Source organism: Culex pipiens, chromosome 3, assembly GCF_016801865.2.
Source record: "Culex pipiens pallens isolate TS chromosome 3, TS_CPP_V2, whole genome shotgun sequence".
Lineage (NCBI taxonomy): Eukaryota > Metazoa > Arthropoda > Insecta > Diptera > Culicidae > Culex > Culex pipiens.
Genome location: NC_068939.1, coordinates 40,181,990 through 40,200,873, shown reverse-complemented (window position 1 = coordinate 40,200,873; position 18,884 = coordinate 40,181,990). Strand labels below are relative to the sequence as shown.

The following is an 18,884-nucleotide window of genomic DNA, read 5'->3' as shown; positions in this document are numbered from 1 at the left end:
AAGCATCATGTACAAACCATGCGTTTTGAGAAAAACGCATTAGAATGTTGAGCATCCATTTTCAATTCCCATTTTAATATAAAAGCAAAATAAGATGTTCTAATGAAAACAAACGATGGAAAACGTTGCTTTTATTGATACTTGATCATCCAAATTCAATAAACCATTAGTTCCGTAATTTTATTTGAGAAAAACAAACATAACTTCTTTTGAAATCACCAACGTCTATATCACCCTGCTGTCATTGAGGGGAGCGGTTTGTTATGATTCGTTTTTCTTCGCCGAATGTACATGGCGCTTTGTTCATGTTGCTTTTTTTTCGTCACTAGGTTCATGTAGTCTTTTGTTTGACAGATTGACAGGGCTATATAAACAGGCACTGCTGATGGCAGAGATTTTGTTTATGTTACTTTATTTAAAATCATGATTTAACAGACTTTACTGAAGTAACTTTTGCTCATTTTTGGTGAAGAGGTAGCTTATTAGGAGTACTTTCAGAATATGCAATAACCCAGAAAGTGTCAAAATGAACATGATGCCTTTTGAAATGTTACCGTCGATTTGTTTGTTTGCGGTAATAGCTCCTTGAGTTAAAAAAAAACGAAAATGGAAGGGGTGATCAGGGACCAAAACTACCGTAAACCGGGGTGACTTTGATAGGATTTCAATTTGTTTTTAGAATATTTTCCAACAGGTAAGGTTTTTCTCAAGATTATTATTTTTAAAACATGTACTGGGGTAGGCCACACAAAGCCCATGCACTATTTCGGAAAAAAAGTTTTTTCAATAGTGTTTAGAAAAATAGTTACGTTAAAAATTCTTAGTTTAAATTCCGGGGTGACTTTGATAGTCATAGTTTTTCTTGTTTAAATCATATTTAAGATGTTCAAACTTTATTTGTACGTTAAATGTACCATCACTAAAGTAGCTGATATAGTTTTTAAGAAAAAAATCAATGTTTATATTTAGTTAACTAAGTTTATAAGCTTTTTATCAAATTACTAATAAATTTTACATAGAATTGTTGAAAAGTAGGAATTTTGCCTGAAATTTGTTAAAACTAGTTTTGTTTATAAAATTATCGATTTATATTGCTTTTTAAACTGAATACAAAGCACGAATCACAAGTTTTCACATTTTACATGAAATTTGTTCAACTGAAACTGCCTATAAATTTGGATATTTTTTTAAATTGTGTTTCAAGGACACATAATTTTTATTATTTACAAACTTATTTAACATTCTCCTAGTGGAAAATTGTCCAAAGAACCCGAAAATGCATTCCGTTTTCCGATTCAAAATCATGTTCATTGAGAAAATCATGACACTTTGAGAAGTTTTAAATAATGACTTTCATCAACATTTTCTTAATTATAGTTAACTAACTTTTTAAACAGTTCAAAATTTTATGCAAAGTTCTTCTTGAGGTACTTTGTACACTTCTCTACCACGGTCAGTATGATTCTGAACCATTCCGTACGTATTTTAATTGTACTCTTCATTTTGCAGAAAAATCGCAAACCTATCAAAGTCACCCCGGCTATCAAAGTCACCCCGTTTTACGGTACCCCTTAAACAAAAGCCTATTTTTTTCATTGTTTAATTGTTCATTGTAAAATATTAGATCTTTTCAAAACAAATGGAAAACTTCCGAGCAGAACTTTATAATACAAAAATTGACACATTGATGATTTTTACAGTTATCCCTCATATTCATTCGGAACAGTTCAAGATCGGCCAATGTTCAAAAAATCATAGCAAATCGATAATTGAACATAATGATCTGCTTATACCTTCATGTGAAATCTTTTCTTGTGATCTTTCGTTTGATGTATTGACCGATTATAATTTTTTATAGGTTTTATATCAAGTTTTTAAAGAAAAACATAGACCCTTGAAATCCACAAATTTGGAACACTTTTTTCTTACGGATGTAAACAAACTTTGGTTCTCTCCATGAGTACATATTTTTTTTACAAAATAATGACTTCACACACTGAAACCAATGAAACACAAGCTTGGTAATGTTTTATGAATGGTTTGATAACATTTTTTTGTGAAAATATCAGTTAAATTCAGCTGTTCCACAATTGTGGGAGGCACAATAACATCCCACAATTATGAAACAGGCAGTGTTTTGCTGCTCAGGATAAAATAGTCTTGAAATGCTGTTTTTTAAGTGATATAGCAAGAGAATATACAAATAAATGTCCTAAAATAGCAGGGTCACCAGAAATGATGTATTTGGCATGCTATTGACAAATTATCACAAAAGTGTTCCGAACTATGTGGGATGACTGTACCGTAAACCGGGGTGACTTTGATAGGGTTTCAATTTATTTTTGGAATAATTCCCAACTGGAAAGGTTTTTCTCAAGATTATTATTTTTAAAACATGTACTGGGGTAAGCCACACAAAGTTCATACACTATATCTGGAAAAAGTATTTTTTTATAATGCTCAGAAAAATATTTACGTTAAAAATTCTCATTTTAAATTCCGGGGTGACTTTGATAGTCATAGTTTTTCTTGTTAAAATCAGGTTATAGGAGTTCAAACTTTATTTTTATGTTAAATGAACCATCACTAAGGTTGATGATATAGTTTTCAAGAAAAAAAATCAATGTTTATATTAAGTTAACTAAGTTTTTAGGCTTTTTAACAAAATACATAAAAGTATTATATAAAGTTTTTAAAAAGTCGGAATTTGGCCTGAAATTCGTTAAATCTAGTATTGTTAATAAAATTATCGATTTATATTACATTTTAAACTGAATTCGAAGCACGAATCACAAGTTTTCATATTTCATATGAAATTTGTTCAACTGAAATTGCGTATACATTTGGAGATTTTTTTGAATTATGTTTCAAAAACACATTTTATTTAATATTTACAAATTTTGTTTACTTTCTCCTAGTGGAAAATTGTTCAAAGAATCCGAAAATGTATACCATTTTCCGATTCAAAATCATGTTCATTGAGAAAATCATGACACTTTGAGAAGTTTGAAATAATGCCTTTCATCAACATTTTCTTAATGCTAGTTAACTAACTTATTAAATCTTTAAAAATGTTATGAAAAGTTCTTCTTGAGGTACTTTGAGTTCTTCTCTACCATGGTCAGTATGGTTCCAAACCATTCCGTACGTTTTTAATTTGTACTCTTCATTTTGCGGAAAAATCTCAAACCTATCAAAGTCACCCCGGCTATCAAAGTCACCCCGTTTTACGGTACGTCAAATGACAGAATGTAACCGAAAATTGTCTGAATTTATACTGATGTAAATGTAAATGCAATGTTAGAGTTTTAAAATGATGCTAAAAAAATAAATTTTACAGCGGGTTTACAGCAATTTTCCACAATGACAGGAAAAATACGGTATTTTGAAAACGGATTTGATTTTCTTAATTTTAAATGTGTTTCGATAGGGGTAACCACATTCCTTCGCAGATTGTATCCATAACTTCCTTATCTTATCAACAAGATACTTCATCAAAATTAGGTATCGCCACGCGAATAACTTCCTCAAACAGTTCGATAAGGTGTGTGATTTCCGCGTACGCCACTTGGCCCAAGAAAGGGCACACTTCAAATTGATAACTTAATCATCGCACAAACTCACCTCCTTGCTGCTGTTGCTGCTGGGGCTGACCCGGGGCCATTCCCGGAGCACCCGGCTGCACCATAACCGGTGGCGGATAGGCTCCGTAGGGTTGAGCCGGAGCATACTGTCCCGGTGGGGACATCATCATTCCGGGGCCAGCCGGAGGGTACGGCGATGACTGAAAGTAGTACTTTGGGGGTCAATAGTGTTTTGGGGGGTGAGATTTGGGGGCGTTTGATATACATGTTGTGTTTTTGCATGTGGGTCGTGGAGATATAAAAATGTTGGAGAGAAAGAGAGAGAAAGAGAACATGGTACAACAGTTAAAGCATTTATATACAAATGTAATAATTTATTCACCAATATGTGTGAGTTGTCATATACAGTTAGAGTCACACACGAAGTTAACAGTTTGAGTAAGTTTGCGTTTAGTCACTAGCCGTTGATGATAAACTAAAGGTAGTGCAAGAGTGTAATCGAAGTAATTACTAATTGATTTACTATTTATAGAAGCATTTTAAAATGTTTATGAAAGTACACCATTGTTTTTAATTGGTTAGAGCGGACTTAAATATTGATGTATTTTTAATAAAATATCTGTTTATAAATATAGAGATAAAACCTTACTTCCTTACTTGGCTCCATTTCTTAGTGTATTTATTCCAATGAAAAATGATTACTGTGTAACTTCTTTGGTTTAAGGTCTCAAAATTCCACAAATCAAATTGTACAGGGAAGTAAGAAATTTTAAATTAATTCAAATTAATATAGGAAATACCAACAATTTTATCACGAAAGTTTGGGACCTGATACCAAAAAAGCTATCACTAATGAACACTGCACTATTAACGACGACTCCCGACGACGGTACTGAAATGTGCTACTATTCTACTGAACTAGTGACAAAACTTTTCGATTCGATCCTTATCAAAACCAATTCCTAGTAAGCGCACTTCATGAGGAGGCTTACTTGCGTGCATATCCCAAGTAACCGCGAAGCACTTAATAGCGGCATTAAATCAGCATTATATTGGCATTTAATACCAGCAAATAATGCTTCAAAACATTTAATCAGCACTTTTCCCTTGAGAAATATTTCAAGTGGCGCACAGTGATGCCGGTTTAATGCTTTGCCGAAAGCTCGAACAAAAACAAACTGCTTTATCGACGTCAAGGCTGGGGAAAAAAAAACAGCTGCTCCACTCACACTTGGTGGTGGGCCTCCTTTGTTTTTTTTTCCTGTTCCATTTCATGTGTGAGTGAGACACTTTGATGTTATTCTTGCATTTTTCTCGTCGATCTCCAGGATGCGCGCCAGCCAACTGATGTATTCTGAAATGGGTGTTTGTTTTGAAAGTTTTAATCGATGTGGTTGATGCATCGAACATTAATTAAGACTTTCTTTCTGCTGTTTCGAGTTTCCGTTGTCATTTCGTTGGACGGAAATTATCGATTATCACTCAGCAAATTGCGGCCATCCAGTCAAGTGCAGTCAAATTAATTACGGGTTAAAAGGGACAAGCACTGGCTAACGGCTAACGGGAACTGCTTTTCCGAGGAGTGCTAGGTCCACGGTTGGCAAAATTTCACAAAGTGTATCAGACTTCCGGAAAGCAGCTTTTTGCTTGTGAGAAAAGTCATTCAATTTATCAGAGAACTTTTGATAATGTCCTTTGTGCTATGGGATTTTGAAAAATTTGGCTTCATTACAGGCTGCAGTTTCCCACAACAACAAAAAAAAAACAAACAAAAAAACACTTCAATCAGCGGGAATTGAACCCAGTCCATGCAAAAATAAAACTGATGCACACTTGGGGAACTGCGCCTTAGACCGCACGCTTATTGGAACGGTATGACGGGAGAAGGATTAAAGTCAATAAGAGCGTGCCTGGTTGAAATGTTTCCCGTATCGATGGGTTACTTTGTTTTTTTTTTTTTTTTTTTTTCATAAAATTATTTTTATTAGGTCCTTTTCGGTACTGGGACCTGGTTAGGACCGAGTCGGCTTTTGTAATTACATTTGACTTAATAATTACAGAGGATCTTGTGTGTAAATGTTAGTGGGAGGGGAGCCGATTACCCGCGGCCTACTCGGGGTTAGTAGGGAAGGGATTGATGTTAAAGACAAGGCGTGGGAAGGGAAGGGGGATTGTGTAGGGGTCTTGGTTGGCTCTGCTGGCCTTTGCGTTTTGTCCTCAGCCGCAACTCGGTGTCCAGCTGCTGGGGCGATCTTGCTTTGCTTCCGGTGCAACCAGAAACGACGGCTTTGTGGGAAGGCGAGTTATACTAACTGAAGGAAAACTAGCTGAAGGAAAACTAACTGGAAGAAAAACTAAATAGATATATTGGAATCTAAGAGGAACTGATAGATCGGATAGAGAACATATGGGTTACTTTGTTGATAAACATCAAATGCTTTGAAGCACATTTTCAAGGTCGTAAATGGTGATTTAATACCAGTTGTAATGCTCCAAAGTTTTGGTACTTTGAAGCATTCGCAAAGCTTATTTACTACTTCAAAACATTCCAGTGCTGATTTAGTACTGAATTAATACTTCAATTTAGTGCTTGTCCCAAGTAACCGCGAAGCACTTAATAGCGGCATTAAATCAGCATTATATTGGCATTTAATACCAGCAAATAATGCTTCAAAACATTTAATCAGCACTTTTCCCTTGAGAAATATTTCAAGTGGCGCACAGTGATGCCGGTTTAATGCTTCGCCGAAAGCTCGAACAAAAACAAACTGCTTTATCGACGTCAAGGCTGGGGAAAAAAAACAGCTGCTCCACTCACACTTGGTGGTGGGCCTCCTTTGTTTTTTTTTCCTGTTCCATTTCATGTGTGAGTGAGACACTTTGATGTTTTTTTTTTTTTTTTTTTTCATAAAATTATTTTTTTATTAGGTCCTTTTCGGTACTGGGACCTGGTTAGGACCGAGTCGGCTTTTGTAATTACATTTGACTTAATAATTACAGAGGATCTTGTGTGTAAATGTTAGTGGGAGGGAAGCCGATTACCCGCGGCCTACTCGGGGTTAGTAGGGAAGGGATTGATGTTAAAGACAAGGCGTGGGAAGGGAAGGGGGATTGTGTAGGGGTCTTGGTTGGCTCTGCTGGCCTTTGCGTTTTGTCCTCAGCCGCAACTCGGTGTCCAGCTGCTGGGGCGATCTTGCTTTGCTTCCGGTGCAACCAGAAACGACGGCTTTGTGTGAAGGCGAGTTATACTAACTAGAGGAAAACTAACTGAAGGGAAACTAACTGGAAGAAAACTAAATAGATATTTTGGAATCTGAGAGGAACTGATAGATAGGATAGAGAACATCAAGGTCTAGTTGAGATAGCGCGTCTCGCATCGGGATTTCTGGTGGTCTTCCTCGGGCCCTGAGGGTATCTTTCAACTTAATTCTGTGAACATGGTGATCTGGACACGCCCATACGAGATGGTCGATGTCCTGATAACCCTGCCCACAGTCACAAAGGTTCGTATCACTCATGTTGATACGGTACAGATGAGCCTTGGACGAGTAATGGTTCGACATAAGGCGGGACATCGTTCTGATGAATCCACGCGTCAAGTCCATTCCCTTGAACCAGGCTTTTCTTTGCACCTTAGGTCGTATGGAATACATCCAACGTCCTTTGGTGTCGTCGTCCCATTGATTTTGCCAATCCAGAAGCGCACGCTGCCTCGGAAAACCGTAGCATTCTTGTAGGCTAATTGGCCTTTCATAAATGTCTCCACTCTCAGCACCCTTCTTGGCGAGCAAGTCCGCTTTCTCATTACCCGGAATCGAGCAATGAGCGCGGACCCATACCACCGTGATGCTGAAGGACTGAGCCGCCAGGTTGTTTAAAGTCTTGCGTATTTCCGTGAGGAAAAACGTAGACTCCCTGGTCGGCTTCAGAGTCCGGATAGCCTCAACAGAGCTAAAGCTATCGGTGAAGATGAAGTAGTGGTCAGGTGGCATGGTCTCGATGATTCGCAGTGCGCAGTAAACCGCGGCTAACTCTGCGACGTAAACCGAACTCGGGTCCTTCAGCTTAAAGAACAGCTGATAAGATTCATGATAAACACCGAAGCCCGTACAGCCGTCGAGCTTGGAGCCATCGGTGAAGAATCTGTTGTTTGGAGGAACATACTTGTACTTTGATGCGAAGATCGACGGTACAACTCCCCGCAGAAGATGGTTTGGGATACCGCGAGTATCGGCTTTCATGGACGTGTCGAAGCCAATCAGGGTGCTGCTGGTTAACGGAGGCGTGCGCTGTACCGTTGTGCTCGGGCTCCGCTCCCACGATGACATAAAGTCATAATATAGAAGCATGCGCCGAGACTCAACGTGAAGGTTTAGCAACGTTTCAAAATTGTCAATTACCAGTTTATTCCTGTAATCACACCGGATCAGGAACCGGTAAGACAGTTCGTAGTAACGGGTTCGCAGAGGCAATACTCCCGCCAAGACCTCGAGGGTCATGTTGTGAGTTGAGTGCATGCATCCCAAGACAATGCGAAGACTACGGTACTGTATCCGCTGGAGAACCAACAAGCGTGATTTCGCAGCTGACTGGAAGCAGAAACTGCCATATTCCAGCACCGAGAGTATCGTTGTCTTGTACAGTCGAAGCAGGTCAGAAGGATGAGCACCCCACCGGTTGCCAGAGACGCTGCGCAGAAAATGAGTTCTTTGCAGGCACTTTTGCTTCAGGTAGTTGATGTGCTTCCCCCATGTTCCCTTTTGATCGAAGATGGTACCCATGTACATGAAGTGGTCCGACTGCTCGATAGTCTTTCCCGACAGAGAAAGATTGAGCTGCGGCGGTTCATGCTTCCCCGTAAAAACGACCAGTTCCGTCTTCTCCGGAGAGAATTCAATACCCTTTCCAACTGCCCAATGGGCCAAGTTGTTCAGGGTATCTTGCAAGGGGTCTAGCAGATCGACTTCCTTCTTGGCAGCGATTGAAACCACTGCGTCATCTGCGTACTGTATAAGGGTGCAGTCTCCGGTCAAGCAATCATCGATATCGCTGACGTAGAAGTTATACATGGATGGACTAAGGCGTGAGCCTTGTGCCAAACCCATGTAACTTATCCGGGTGATTGCCAGATCACCTTGCACAAAGTGCATGTGTTTTTCTGACAACAGGTTGATGAGGAAGTTGCACATCGTCGGATTGAGACCGCTCCGTCGCAGCTTTACTCCCAACACCTCGATGGAGACTGAATCGAATGCACCCTTGATGTCTAGGAAGACAGAAGCCATTTGCTGTTTTTTACCACGGGCTATGTCGATTCCTGTGGCCAGCAAGGCTAGACAGTCGCTTGTTCCCTTGCCTCTCCGGAAGCCATACTGCGTGTCTGACAGCAAGTGCTCTCGTTCCATCCATGGTTCGAGGCGGTCGAGGATCATCTTCTCCAGCAACTTGCGTAGACACGACAGCAAGCTGATTGGACGATACGAGTTGTGGTCGGACGCCGGCTTACCGGGCTTTTGAATGGCAACCACCCGGACCTGTCGCCATTCGTGTGGAATTATGTTCTGCTCCACCAACGTGTTGAACAGATTCAACAGACGCTGCTTGGCGACGTCCGGAAGATTCTTCAGCAAGCTGAACTTGATCTTGTCCGGACCAGGAGCAGTGTTGTTGCCCGTCAATAGTGCTATGGAGAGCTCTACCATCGAGAAGGGAGGATTAGAATCGCTCCCATCAACAACGTCGAATGATGGTTGTGTCGGCACCGAGTCCGGGCACACCTTCTTGGCGAAATCCAATATCCACTTGTCCGATTTTTCCACACTCTCGTTCGGAACGGAACCTCTACGCATGGCCCTCGCAACGCGCCACAGAGTGCTCATGGACGTATCTGCTGGTAGTCCTTCAACGAACTCCCGCCAGTACATTCGCTTCTTCCGCTTCAGAGTATTACTGTACCTGCGATCAAGAGCTCTGTACTTTTGGAAGTTCGCTCGGATTCCACACTTGCAGAAGTCCACATAAGCTTCAGACCTGGCCGCCGAGAGATCCGTACACTCCTTGTCCCACCAGGGAAGTGGCGGGCGCGTTCGGATGTACGGTCCCGGGACGGGTTTCGTCTGAGCTTGTATAGCACTGTCATAGATCAAGTTAGCCAAAAACGCATATTCTTCAAGCGGTGCCAACCCTGCTCGCAACTCAACTCCAATGGAGACTGCCTCCGCGTACTGTTTCCAGTCGATATTTCGCGTCAGATCGTAAGGCATCTCCACCGTTGTCGATTGCTGTGGGCCATGGCTAACCAGAATAGCGATCGGCAAATGATCACTGCCACGAGGATCTTGGAGCACGTTCCAGTCACAGAGAACTGCCAGACTGTTGGAACAGAGCGACAAGTCGATGGCACTCGCCTTCGTACCGGACGTGGTTGACGTTGGTGGTGTTGCAATGCGCGTAACTTGCTTGTCCCTGTTTAGGAGGGTCATCTGGAAGTCGTCGCACAGTTCATGAATCAGATATGCTTGAGGGTCTGTCTTGTGACTTCCCCACTCGGTGCTGTGAAGATTAAAGTCACCCAGAACCAATCGCGGTGCCTGCAACAGCTCAAGCATACCCCACAACTTTTGTCGAGTTAACGACACCTGTGGAGGAACGTAGACGGACACAATGCAAATGTCCAGTCCTCTGATCCTGGCCTGTACTGCGACTGCTTCGATTCCTCCTAGCTTCGGGAGCGTGACCTTTCTAAAAGTGTGGCATTTCCTGACCCCAATCAGTACGCCTCCACCTCTATTTGGTCCTGCCCTGCTCTCTGTGATGATGTTGTACCCCCGGAAAGCTGGCGTCTCATCTCCGATAAGAAACGTTTCGCTCAGCGCAAACACATCACAGTCCCGTTCGAATGCGAATTGTTGAAAATCGTTTAACTTGGGGGTTAAACTTCTACAATTCCATTGTAGAAAGGAGATGCCGTTTTTCGTTTTTGGTGTATTACCCATCAAAGGAAATGAACGACAAGAGGGGCATCGTGGTAGCAAGCTGTTTCCCGATGTGTCTAGCGAGAGGCTCAAACCGCTTTATGATTAAACGTGTCGGTTCACTCACAAAAGAGCACAGCCATTCCACGATTGTGGAAAAAGGAAGGACTCCTTTGAAGGCATCGGTGATCGGATTCGGTTGAGGAACCGGTTTCAGGGGGATCTTTGGCAGCTTGGGAACGGGCTTCAGCGGCTTGGGAACGGGCTTCGGTGCCGGCTTCGGAGCGGGCTTACCCGACGGACCGAAAGGAAAATCCTCCTCGAAGTTCAACGAGTCACTTTCCTTACCCTTGCCGCCAGCGGCTTTCCTGGACTTGGAAGCCTTGTTGCGCTTCGGGTTTGGCCCGGAAGAGTCACTTTCCTCGTCTCTCTGGAAGAGGACCTCCACATCGGAATCTTCGTCCCCCGAATCTTCGTCCGCCAAAGGAGCGAAGCGATTGGGGTGGGTCACCTGACTAAGGATTTCCGCGAAGGACTTCTTGGAGCGTTCCCTCAAGGATCGCTTCATCTTGTCCTCGCGCTCCTTGTACTTTGGGCACTGTCGAGTTTTGTGCGGTTCCCCGCCACAAAGCAGGCATTTTTCAGCCTGCTTTTGGCAATCCACGTCCTTGTGGGGGCCGGCGCACTTTGAGCACTTGCTCTTGTTGCTGCAGTAGGTCTTGGTGTGTCCCAACTGCTGGCAGTTTTCGCAGCACATCACTCGCGGAACGTACAATCGAACTGGAAGCCGAAGCTTGTACAGCTCAATGTAGTCCGGCAGAGCTGACCCTGCAAATGTCACCCGGAACGAGGCAGAAGGAATGAACTTCTTCTGGCCACCCTCGGTGGTGACGTTGCCCAGTTGCCGGCACTCGAGTACCTCCACAGCTGGAAGTTTAGGGTTCTTGAAGCGTCCCACCGCCCTTGAGAGGTCGACAAGCGACAGACTGTCATCGGTCACCACGCCGTCGATCTCGACTTTGTGGGCCGGAATCCAAACACGGTACTCAATGCTGAACCGCAGATCAGTTACGATCTGATTAGCTTGCACCGCGGAGTTCACGATCACGCGGAGCTTGCTCTTGTTCAGCTTGGTACATTCGACCACCCCAGGATAGTGCTTCTGCAAATCCTTGGTGATCTGTACAAAGTTTAACGGCTTCTGTTTGGGCCGGAAGAAGACCACCCATTCCGTTTGCGATCCCTCTTGATACTGACGAGGACGAGGAATCGGTTTTTGGGAATGAGGATTCAGGAGCGGGGGGGGATTTGGATCCGGATTCGGCACCGGTGTTTTAGGAGGAATTGGATCTGGATTGGGAGAAGGAATTGGGTTTGGAGTCAAGGGAGGAATCGGTGGTTGAGGGGGAACCGGATTCGGATCTGATTTAGGACGCTTTCGCTTCGTCCTCTTAGACCCGTCCGTGGATCCCCCTTTACCGTCAGCATCCTTATCCTTCAGGAAGTGGTCCCTGTTGGTGGTGTTTGAAGGAACTCCCGAGACAGAGTCCTCCATTTCCACGTCCTCGTCACCATCAATGGTTGAATCGAAATCAGATTCCTCGTGTTCCGACTCGGTCGGATCCATGATTGAGGAAAAAAAACGGAAGAAAACTAATCAAAACCAAAAATAAGACTAAAATAACGCAGAAGAAATGAGAAAAAAAATCTAACAGGAAAAAAAACTATGAGAAAAAAAAAAAAAAAAAAACTAAAAGCAAACAAAAAACTCGCCTTTCGCACTCACCGCCGAACTGGCCACACTGGCTGCCGCCCGCAGCGGGATGCGCGGGAAGCTCGTTTGCGCGCGCTTGTTGTTGTTGTTGTGCTGCCTGCTGCCAGCCACGTAAACAACGGGGTTGTCTCCGACCTGGCCTGGCCGAAAACTGGTCCGCCGACCGCAGTCGACTCTCCGGGGCCGATTCCACCGACCAACGACCGTCTCTCGCCTCAGCTGCCTCCGCGGCCGCTGCTGCTCACTCCTCCTGCTGCTGCTGCTCGGATGCAGGAACTCGTTCCTCTTCCGCTGCTGCACCGCCGCCGTGTCCACGACGACCAGATTGTGGCCTCTCTGACCACCGGAACGGGCTTGTCCGCTAGCACACGCCTCGGAATCGCCGTGAAAAACGCGCCAAACACACCGCGAAAAAACACGACTAACCGCTGAGACTTCTGCCGGAGCAATGACACTTTGATGTTATTCTTGCATTTTTCTCGTCGATCTCCAGGATGCGCGCCAGCCAGCTGATGTATTCTGAAATGGGTGTTTGTTTTGAAAGTTTTAATCGATGTGGTTGATGCATCGAACATTAATTAAGACTTTCTTTCTGCTGTTTCGAGTTTCCGTTGTCATTTCGTTGGACGGAAATTATCGATTATCACTCAGCAAATTGCGGCCATCCAGTCAAGTGCAGTCAAATTAATTACGGGTTAAAAGGGACAAGCACTGGCTAACGGCTAACGGGAACTGCTTTTCCGAGGAGTGCTAGGTCCACGGTTGGCAAAATTTCACAAAGTGTATCAGACTTCCGGAAAGCAGCTTTTTGCTTGTGAGAAAAGTCATTCAATTTATCAGAGAACTTTTGATAATGTCCTTTGTGCTATGGGATTTTGAAAAATTTGGCTTCATTACAGGCTGCAGTTTCCCACAACAACAAAAAAAAAACAAACAAAAAAACACTTCAATCAGCGGGAATTGAACCCAGTCCATGCAAAAATAAAACTGATGCACACTTGGGGAACTGCGCCTTAGACCGCACGCTTATTGGAACGGTATGACGGGAGAAGGATTAAAGTCAATAAGAGCGTGCCTGGTTGAAATGTTTCCCGTATCGATGGGTTACTTTGTTGATAAACATCAAATGCTTTGAAGCACATTTTCAAGGTCGTAAATGGTGATTTAATACCAGTTGTAATGCTCCAAAGTTTTGGTACTTTGAAGCATTCGCAAAGCTTATTTACTACTTCAAAACATTCCAGTGCTGATTTAGTACTGAATTAATACTTCAATTTAGTGCTTGTGGTTACTTGGGGTGGTTACTTGGGATGTCGTCACATAGATAAACTAACTAAGACTGTAATTCCATTCCATGTGCGCCACCAAATATGGCGCTTTGACTGGCCACAGTTGTGTAAACATCGTTTGATGTGTCATAACTGTGCGGCATATTTTTTGTCTCATTGTCTAGGGTCCACCTGTTTGCAATGTAATTCACACTGAGTGGCACCGACCTGGCGCAACACGACAATCTTCCTGAAACAGTTTTGTTTGGTGTCAAAGTGGACCTAAAAATCAATAAAATACGAAAACATTTGGAAAAAGTAAGAAATTTAACGAAACAGTGGAAATTTGCCAAACCCGACAAATTTAAAGTAACATTAGGAGTATTCTGAATGAAATGCAATACATTTACCAAGGTTGTTGAAAATAAAATGATCGATCTAGTGTTATCGTCGGAACGATAACGATCTAATCTAACGATAATCTAACGTTATTGTTATTTCGATAATTTTATCGGCGATAATGTTATCTTATCTTATCGCCAATAATGAGCGATAATTCATTTTTTTAAATGTTAATTTAAATGTTTCATGTTAAATTTTCAATGCTATCACTAAGAATATAATTTTTGAAAATCTGGTATGTTTCAAATTAGATATAATATATGCTCAAAATTGTTCACAAAATACCAGACGAAGTGAAATTTTGTATGCTTTTTCACCTAACATAAGCTTTTTTTTAGTAAAATATAAACATTTTCACAAATTTTCAAAATTTGCAGTATGAGTTTGAAACGAAGCGTTTTTTTTTGCTTTCCACTTTATAAGAGTTTTTTTTTTTAACAAAAAAAAATATCTCAAATAACCGTATTTTTTCGAAAACACTCAAGTTTTTTAAATTTGCAATATGAATGAGACCCAAAATTTTGTTTGATGCATACACAATTTGAACACATTTATGAAGCATGAAAAATTTCGCTTCGTTTGATACCCATATTGCATATTTTGAAAACTGACTACCGTCAATGGGGGTGACATTTGGTCTAGGGGGGTGAGATTGGGTCAAAGTTATTTTTTATGGATTTTTCCATTTATCAGGTTCTTCTCAATGAAACTAAATTCTGTTAAAAGGGTTGTGTAGGGGACATCTTAAAATGACTTCGCTGAAAAAATCTCGTTCCTAGTTCCTATCTTGTTCCTGTTATTTTGGCAGCTGTCTAAAGTTGAGGTACGTTTTTGGCCAAAAATGACTCTCGAAAAAATAAAAAAATTCAATTCATTTGATTGCAAATTTTGAAAAAAAATCCCTTCGTCTGATATTTTGAAATTTTTAGTATTTTCGAAAAAATACGGTATTTTATGAAAATTTTAGTATTTTAAAGTGAAAAAAAAAACAAACAAAATATCGCTTCGTTTGATACACATATTGCTAATTATAAAAAATTTGAGCATTCTCGAAAAAATATGATACTTTCTGAACAATTTTGAGTACATATTTATACATTGAAACTTACTACATTTAAAAAAATATATTCTTAGTGAAAGCATTGAAAATTTAATTAAAATGGTTGAATTGATCGATGTTAGAAAGATTTAAAAAATTATTCTTTGTCCATTATCGGCGATAAGGCAAATTGTCCTAAAATCAAAAAATTTAACATGTTACCTTAAACTAGTGAGGCTGAGTCACATCGTGGACATTGGACAATACATACGTTGAGAACCCTCTGAATCAAATCTTGGTGTTGGAATTTCTTCCCACGTTCACTGATAAGGATGTATGATTTTTTTAGCAAAGCTGAATCAGCATATTTTAACTGCGAACAAGCTCAATTTGAATTATCAGTATACGAAAAATAACAAATTATTTGGGGTGGTTACAATTTGAAAAGTGATTTGAATAATTGCAGGCCTCCGTGTACTCAATTACGAATTGCAATTCTTAATTACTTTTAAAAGATTTTCCATCAACTACATAGTTGAACGCCATTCGAACACCATATTCGCTTAAAAACCTGGATATACCAAATCTTGCGAAAATAAGCAGTTCAAAACATATTCTTAAAACACTATCCAGTTTGAATGGTGAACATCCCAAATGTCAAAATCGCGCAGTAGCACCAACATTATAAAATAAAATGTGGCACACTTTTTTCGTAATGTCTGATTTTGACATTTCGGGCGTTCATCATTCGAACGCCATTTATCAGGGTGACCACTCAAATCCCATTTTCAAATTCCCGACTTTTTCCAGACTTTTCCAGAATGCTCAAATAATACGCATTTCTTATCTAAAGAATTATTTCAAACAAATAACTTTCTATAAGAAAAGTCTATATTAACCACCGAAAAAAAATTAAATGAATTTAAAAATAATCCAAATATTGGCATTTTTTGTAGATACAGAAACTAAACAACAATTGAAAAAAACTTCACAAACTTCATTATTATGATTCAGAGTAGAAACATAAACAATTAGTCTTTGAAAAAATTATCGAAAGTTCAACAATACTTATAACATTCATGTTATTTTTTAAATTGGCAAAAGTATAGTTTTTGATACTTCGTTTCAACTGGAAATGACAAAAAGTTAAAGATAACTGAACTTAAAATTTCGTTCCTATTTTTTTTAAACTTCATCATCATTTTAAATCAAAGAATGATTAAAACATAATTGCAGAAATTATTCATTCAAAGGATTTAGAAAAATGTCAAGAAATTAAAAATAAAATGCCTGGTTCCCTTTTTAATTTTGTAATTTTTGATATTGTTATTTTTTTAAATCAGTGTTAATTTATCTAGTGGTCAGTATTTAACTGTATTTTTTTTTCAATGAACATTCAGTTAGATATGATTTTATTTTTTACCACTTTTTTTTTAAACAGTTTTGCAATAACTCTAAATTTCTTGGATTATTTTTTTTGCAATTTAAAAATTTTCTTTATGTTTTCAAAACGTAAAAAAGTTTTTAAATTTTGGATTTTATTCGATATTTAAGTTTTCCGAAAACTGAAAATCAAGCTTTATGTATAGTAGTAATTTAACCACACTCACAAAAAAAGTTTAACGGCAACATAAAAAAAACATATTTTAATTACTTAAAGAATTTAGTTAAACAATTAAAAATATTTACCAAAAAACCATTGCCAAACTCAAGTTGGAATCTGTTTGAAAATATTCAATCTATGTGATAAAATAAAATAGAATCATAACTCTAAGCTGGCCATTAGGCTCTATTTTTATATTAGTTTTTCATTAACTTTACCTCTTGTATGATAAACAAAAATTTATAGAGATCATATGATTCATGAAAAACATTATGAAGATCTGTGTCAAAGACTCCAATATTAATTAAGATTTTGAATGTCTTAAACAGCTTTTCCATACTCAAATATATTAAAATAGTGAAAAGAACCTTAAATTTAAAGTAAGTTATTAAAGCAGAATTGAGTGAATTCAATTTGAGAATTGTACAAAATATTACAAAATTATTCAAGAGTTGAAAAATTAATTTTCATTCAAGCATGCTTTAATTCCCGACTTTTCCCGACTTTTCCCGACTTTTAGACAAAAAATCATAAATTCCCGACTTTTTCCCGATTTTTGGCGGATTTTGGCGAATTCCCGACTTTTTCCCGACTTTCCCGATTTCCCGACTTGAGTGGCCATTTTCGTTTAAAAATCTGGATACTTCAACAAAAATTTATATGTTTTTTTTTTTATTTACAGTCATCCTACATATTCGGAATACCCACACTTCGGAACACAACACAGTGATTTGTCAATAGGATGCAAAATGCAACTATTCTGTCGACCCTACTATTTTTAGGACCTTTTTTTGGACATTCTCTTGCTATTTCACTAGTAAAAGTAGTACTTTTTGAACAAAAAATTTCATTTCAAGACTATTTTATCCTGAGCAGCAAAACACTGCCTCCAAATTGCCTGTTCCATAATTGTGGGATGTTATTGTGCCTCCCACAATTGTGGAACACCTGAATTTAACTAACATTTTCACAAAAAAAATCAGACCATTCATAAAACATTACTAAGCATGAGTTTTATTGGTTTCAGAGTGTGAAGTCATTATTTTGTAAACAATATGTAATCCTGGAGAAAAAAAAAGTTTGTTTACATTGTAAGAAAAAACTGTTCGGAATTTGTGGATTTCAAGGGCCAATGTTTTTCTTTAAAAACTTGATATAAAACGCAAAAATGAACAGCCGGTCTAAACATCAATCGAAAGATTGCAAGAAAAGCTTTCACATGAAGGAAATAGCAAATAATTATGTTCAATTATATCGATTTTCTATGATTTGTTGAACATTGACAGATCTGTAAACTGTTCCGAATATGACTGTACCATAAGGGTAGTCCTCTACCAATTCACACGAAATCGGGAAAAGTTGCCCCGACCCCTCTTCGATTTGCGTGAAACTTTGTCCTATGGGGTAACTTTTGTCCCTGATCACGAATCCGAGGTCCGTTTTTTGATATCTTGTGACGGAGAAGCGGTACGACCCCTTCCATTTTTGAACATGCGAAAAAGAGGTGTTTTTCAATAATTTGCAGCCTGAAACGGTGATGAGATAGAAATTTGGTGTTAAAAAGACTTTTATGTTAAATTGGAAGCCTGATTTGATGGCGTACTCAGAATTCCGAAAAAACGTACTTTTCAACGAAAAAACACTATATCTTTTTTTGAAAACTCTTCCATTTTCCGTTACTCAACTGTAAAAAACCTTGGAACATGTCATTTTAGTAGAAATTTAATGTACATACTTTTCAAATCTACATTACCCAAGAATGGTCATTTTTTCATTTAGAACCAAATTTTTCGTTTTAAAATTTCGTATGTGTTCTGTTTGCAGGGTTATTTTTTAAGAGTGTAACAATATTTTACAAAGTTGTAGAGCAGACATTTACAAAAATGGCGATATACAAACATAAGGGGTTTGGTCAAATACATCATGAGTTATCGTGATTTTGAAGTTTGAAGGTATCACAGCTATGTATTATTCATTTTAAATACTACATTTTATAGCTTGTGGTTACTCGGAATTCACAAAGTCTAAAGTATCAAAGTTGATCAAAGAATAAATTCGCAATTCGCAATTTTCAGTGTAAGAACGGGCCTTGACCGATCTTATGCACTAGGTTCCCGACGAACACGCACTGCCCTTACACCAACATCTCACCCTTGCTCTGAGTCAGTACGAGCAGCACGCTAGAACACGCTTTGAGTGTTCGTGCCAGGCATGCACACCTTCTTTTCCGGTTACGCATT

The 18,884-nt window shown here is 39.5% G+C and overlaps 1 protein-coding gene across 6 annotated transcripts in view; it reads right to left on the bottom strand.

The window, feature by feature from the left end:
- LOC120424840 (phospholipid scramblase 1-like) overlaps positions 1-18,884 on the bottom strand; it is a 34,122-nt gene that overhangs the window by 10,028 nt on the left and 5,210 nt on the right. For 3 of the 6 annotated variants that reach the window (XM_052710959.1, XM_052710958.1, XM_039589076.2), the window contains one exon: positions 3,625-3,796. In XM_052710959.1, coding sequence (XP_052566919.1) covers positions 3,625-3,796 — 172 coding nt within the window. Of the gene's footprint in view, positions 1-3,624; positions 3,797-4,233; positions 4,380-4,419; positions 4,438-18,884 lie in introns of those variants that run through there. The other 3 variants (XM_052710961.1, XM_052710960.1, XM_052710957.1) reach the window with 3 other exon arrangements.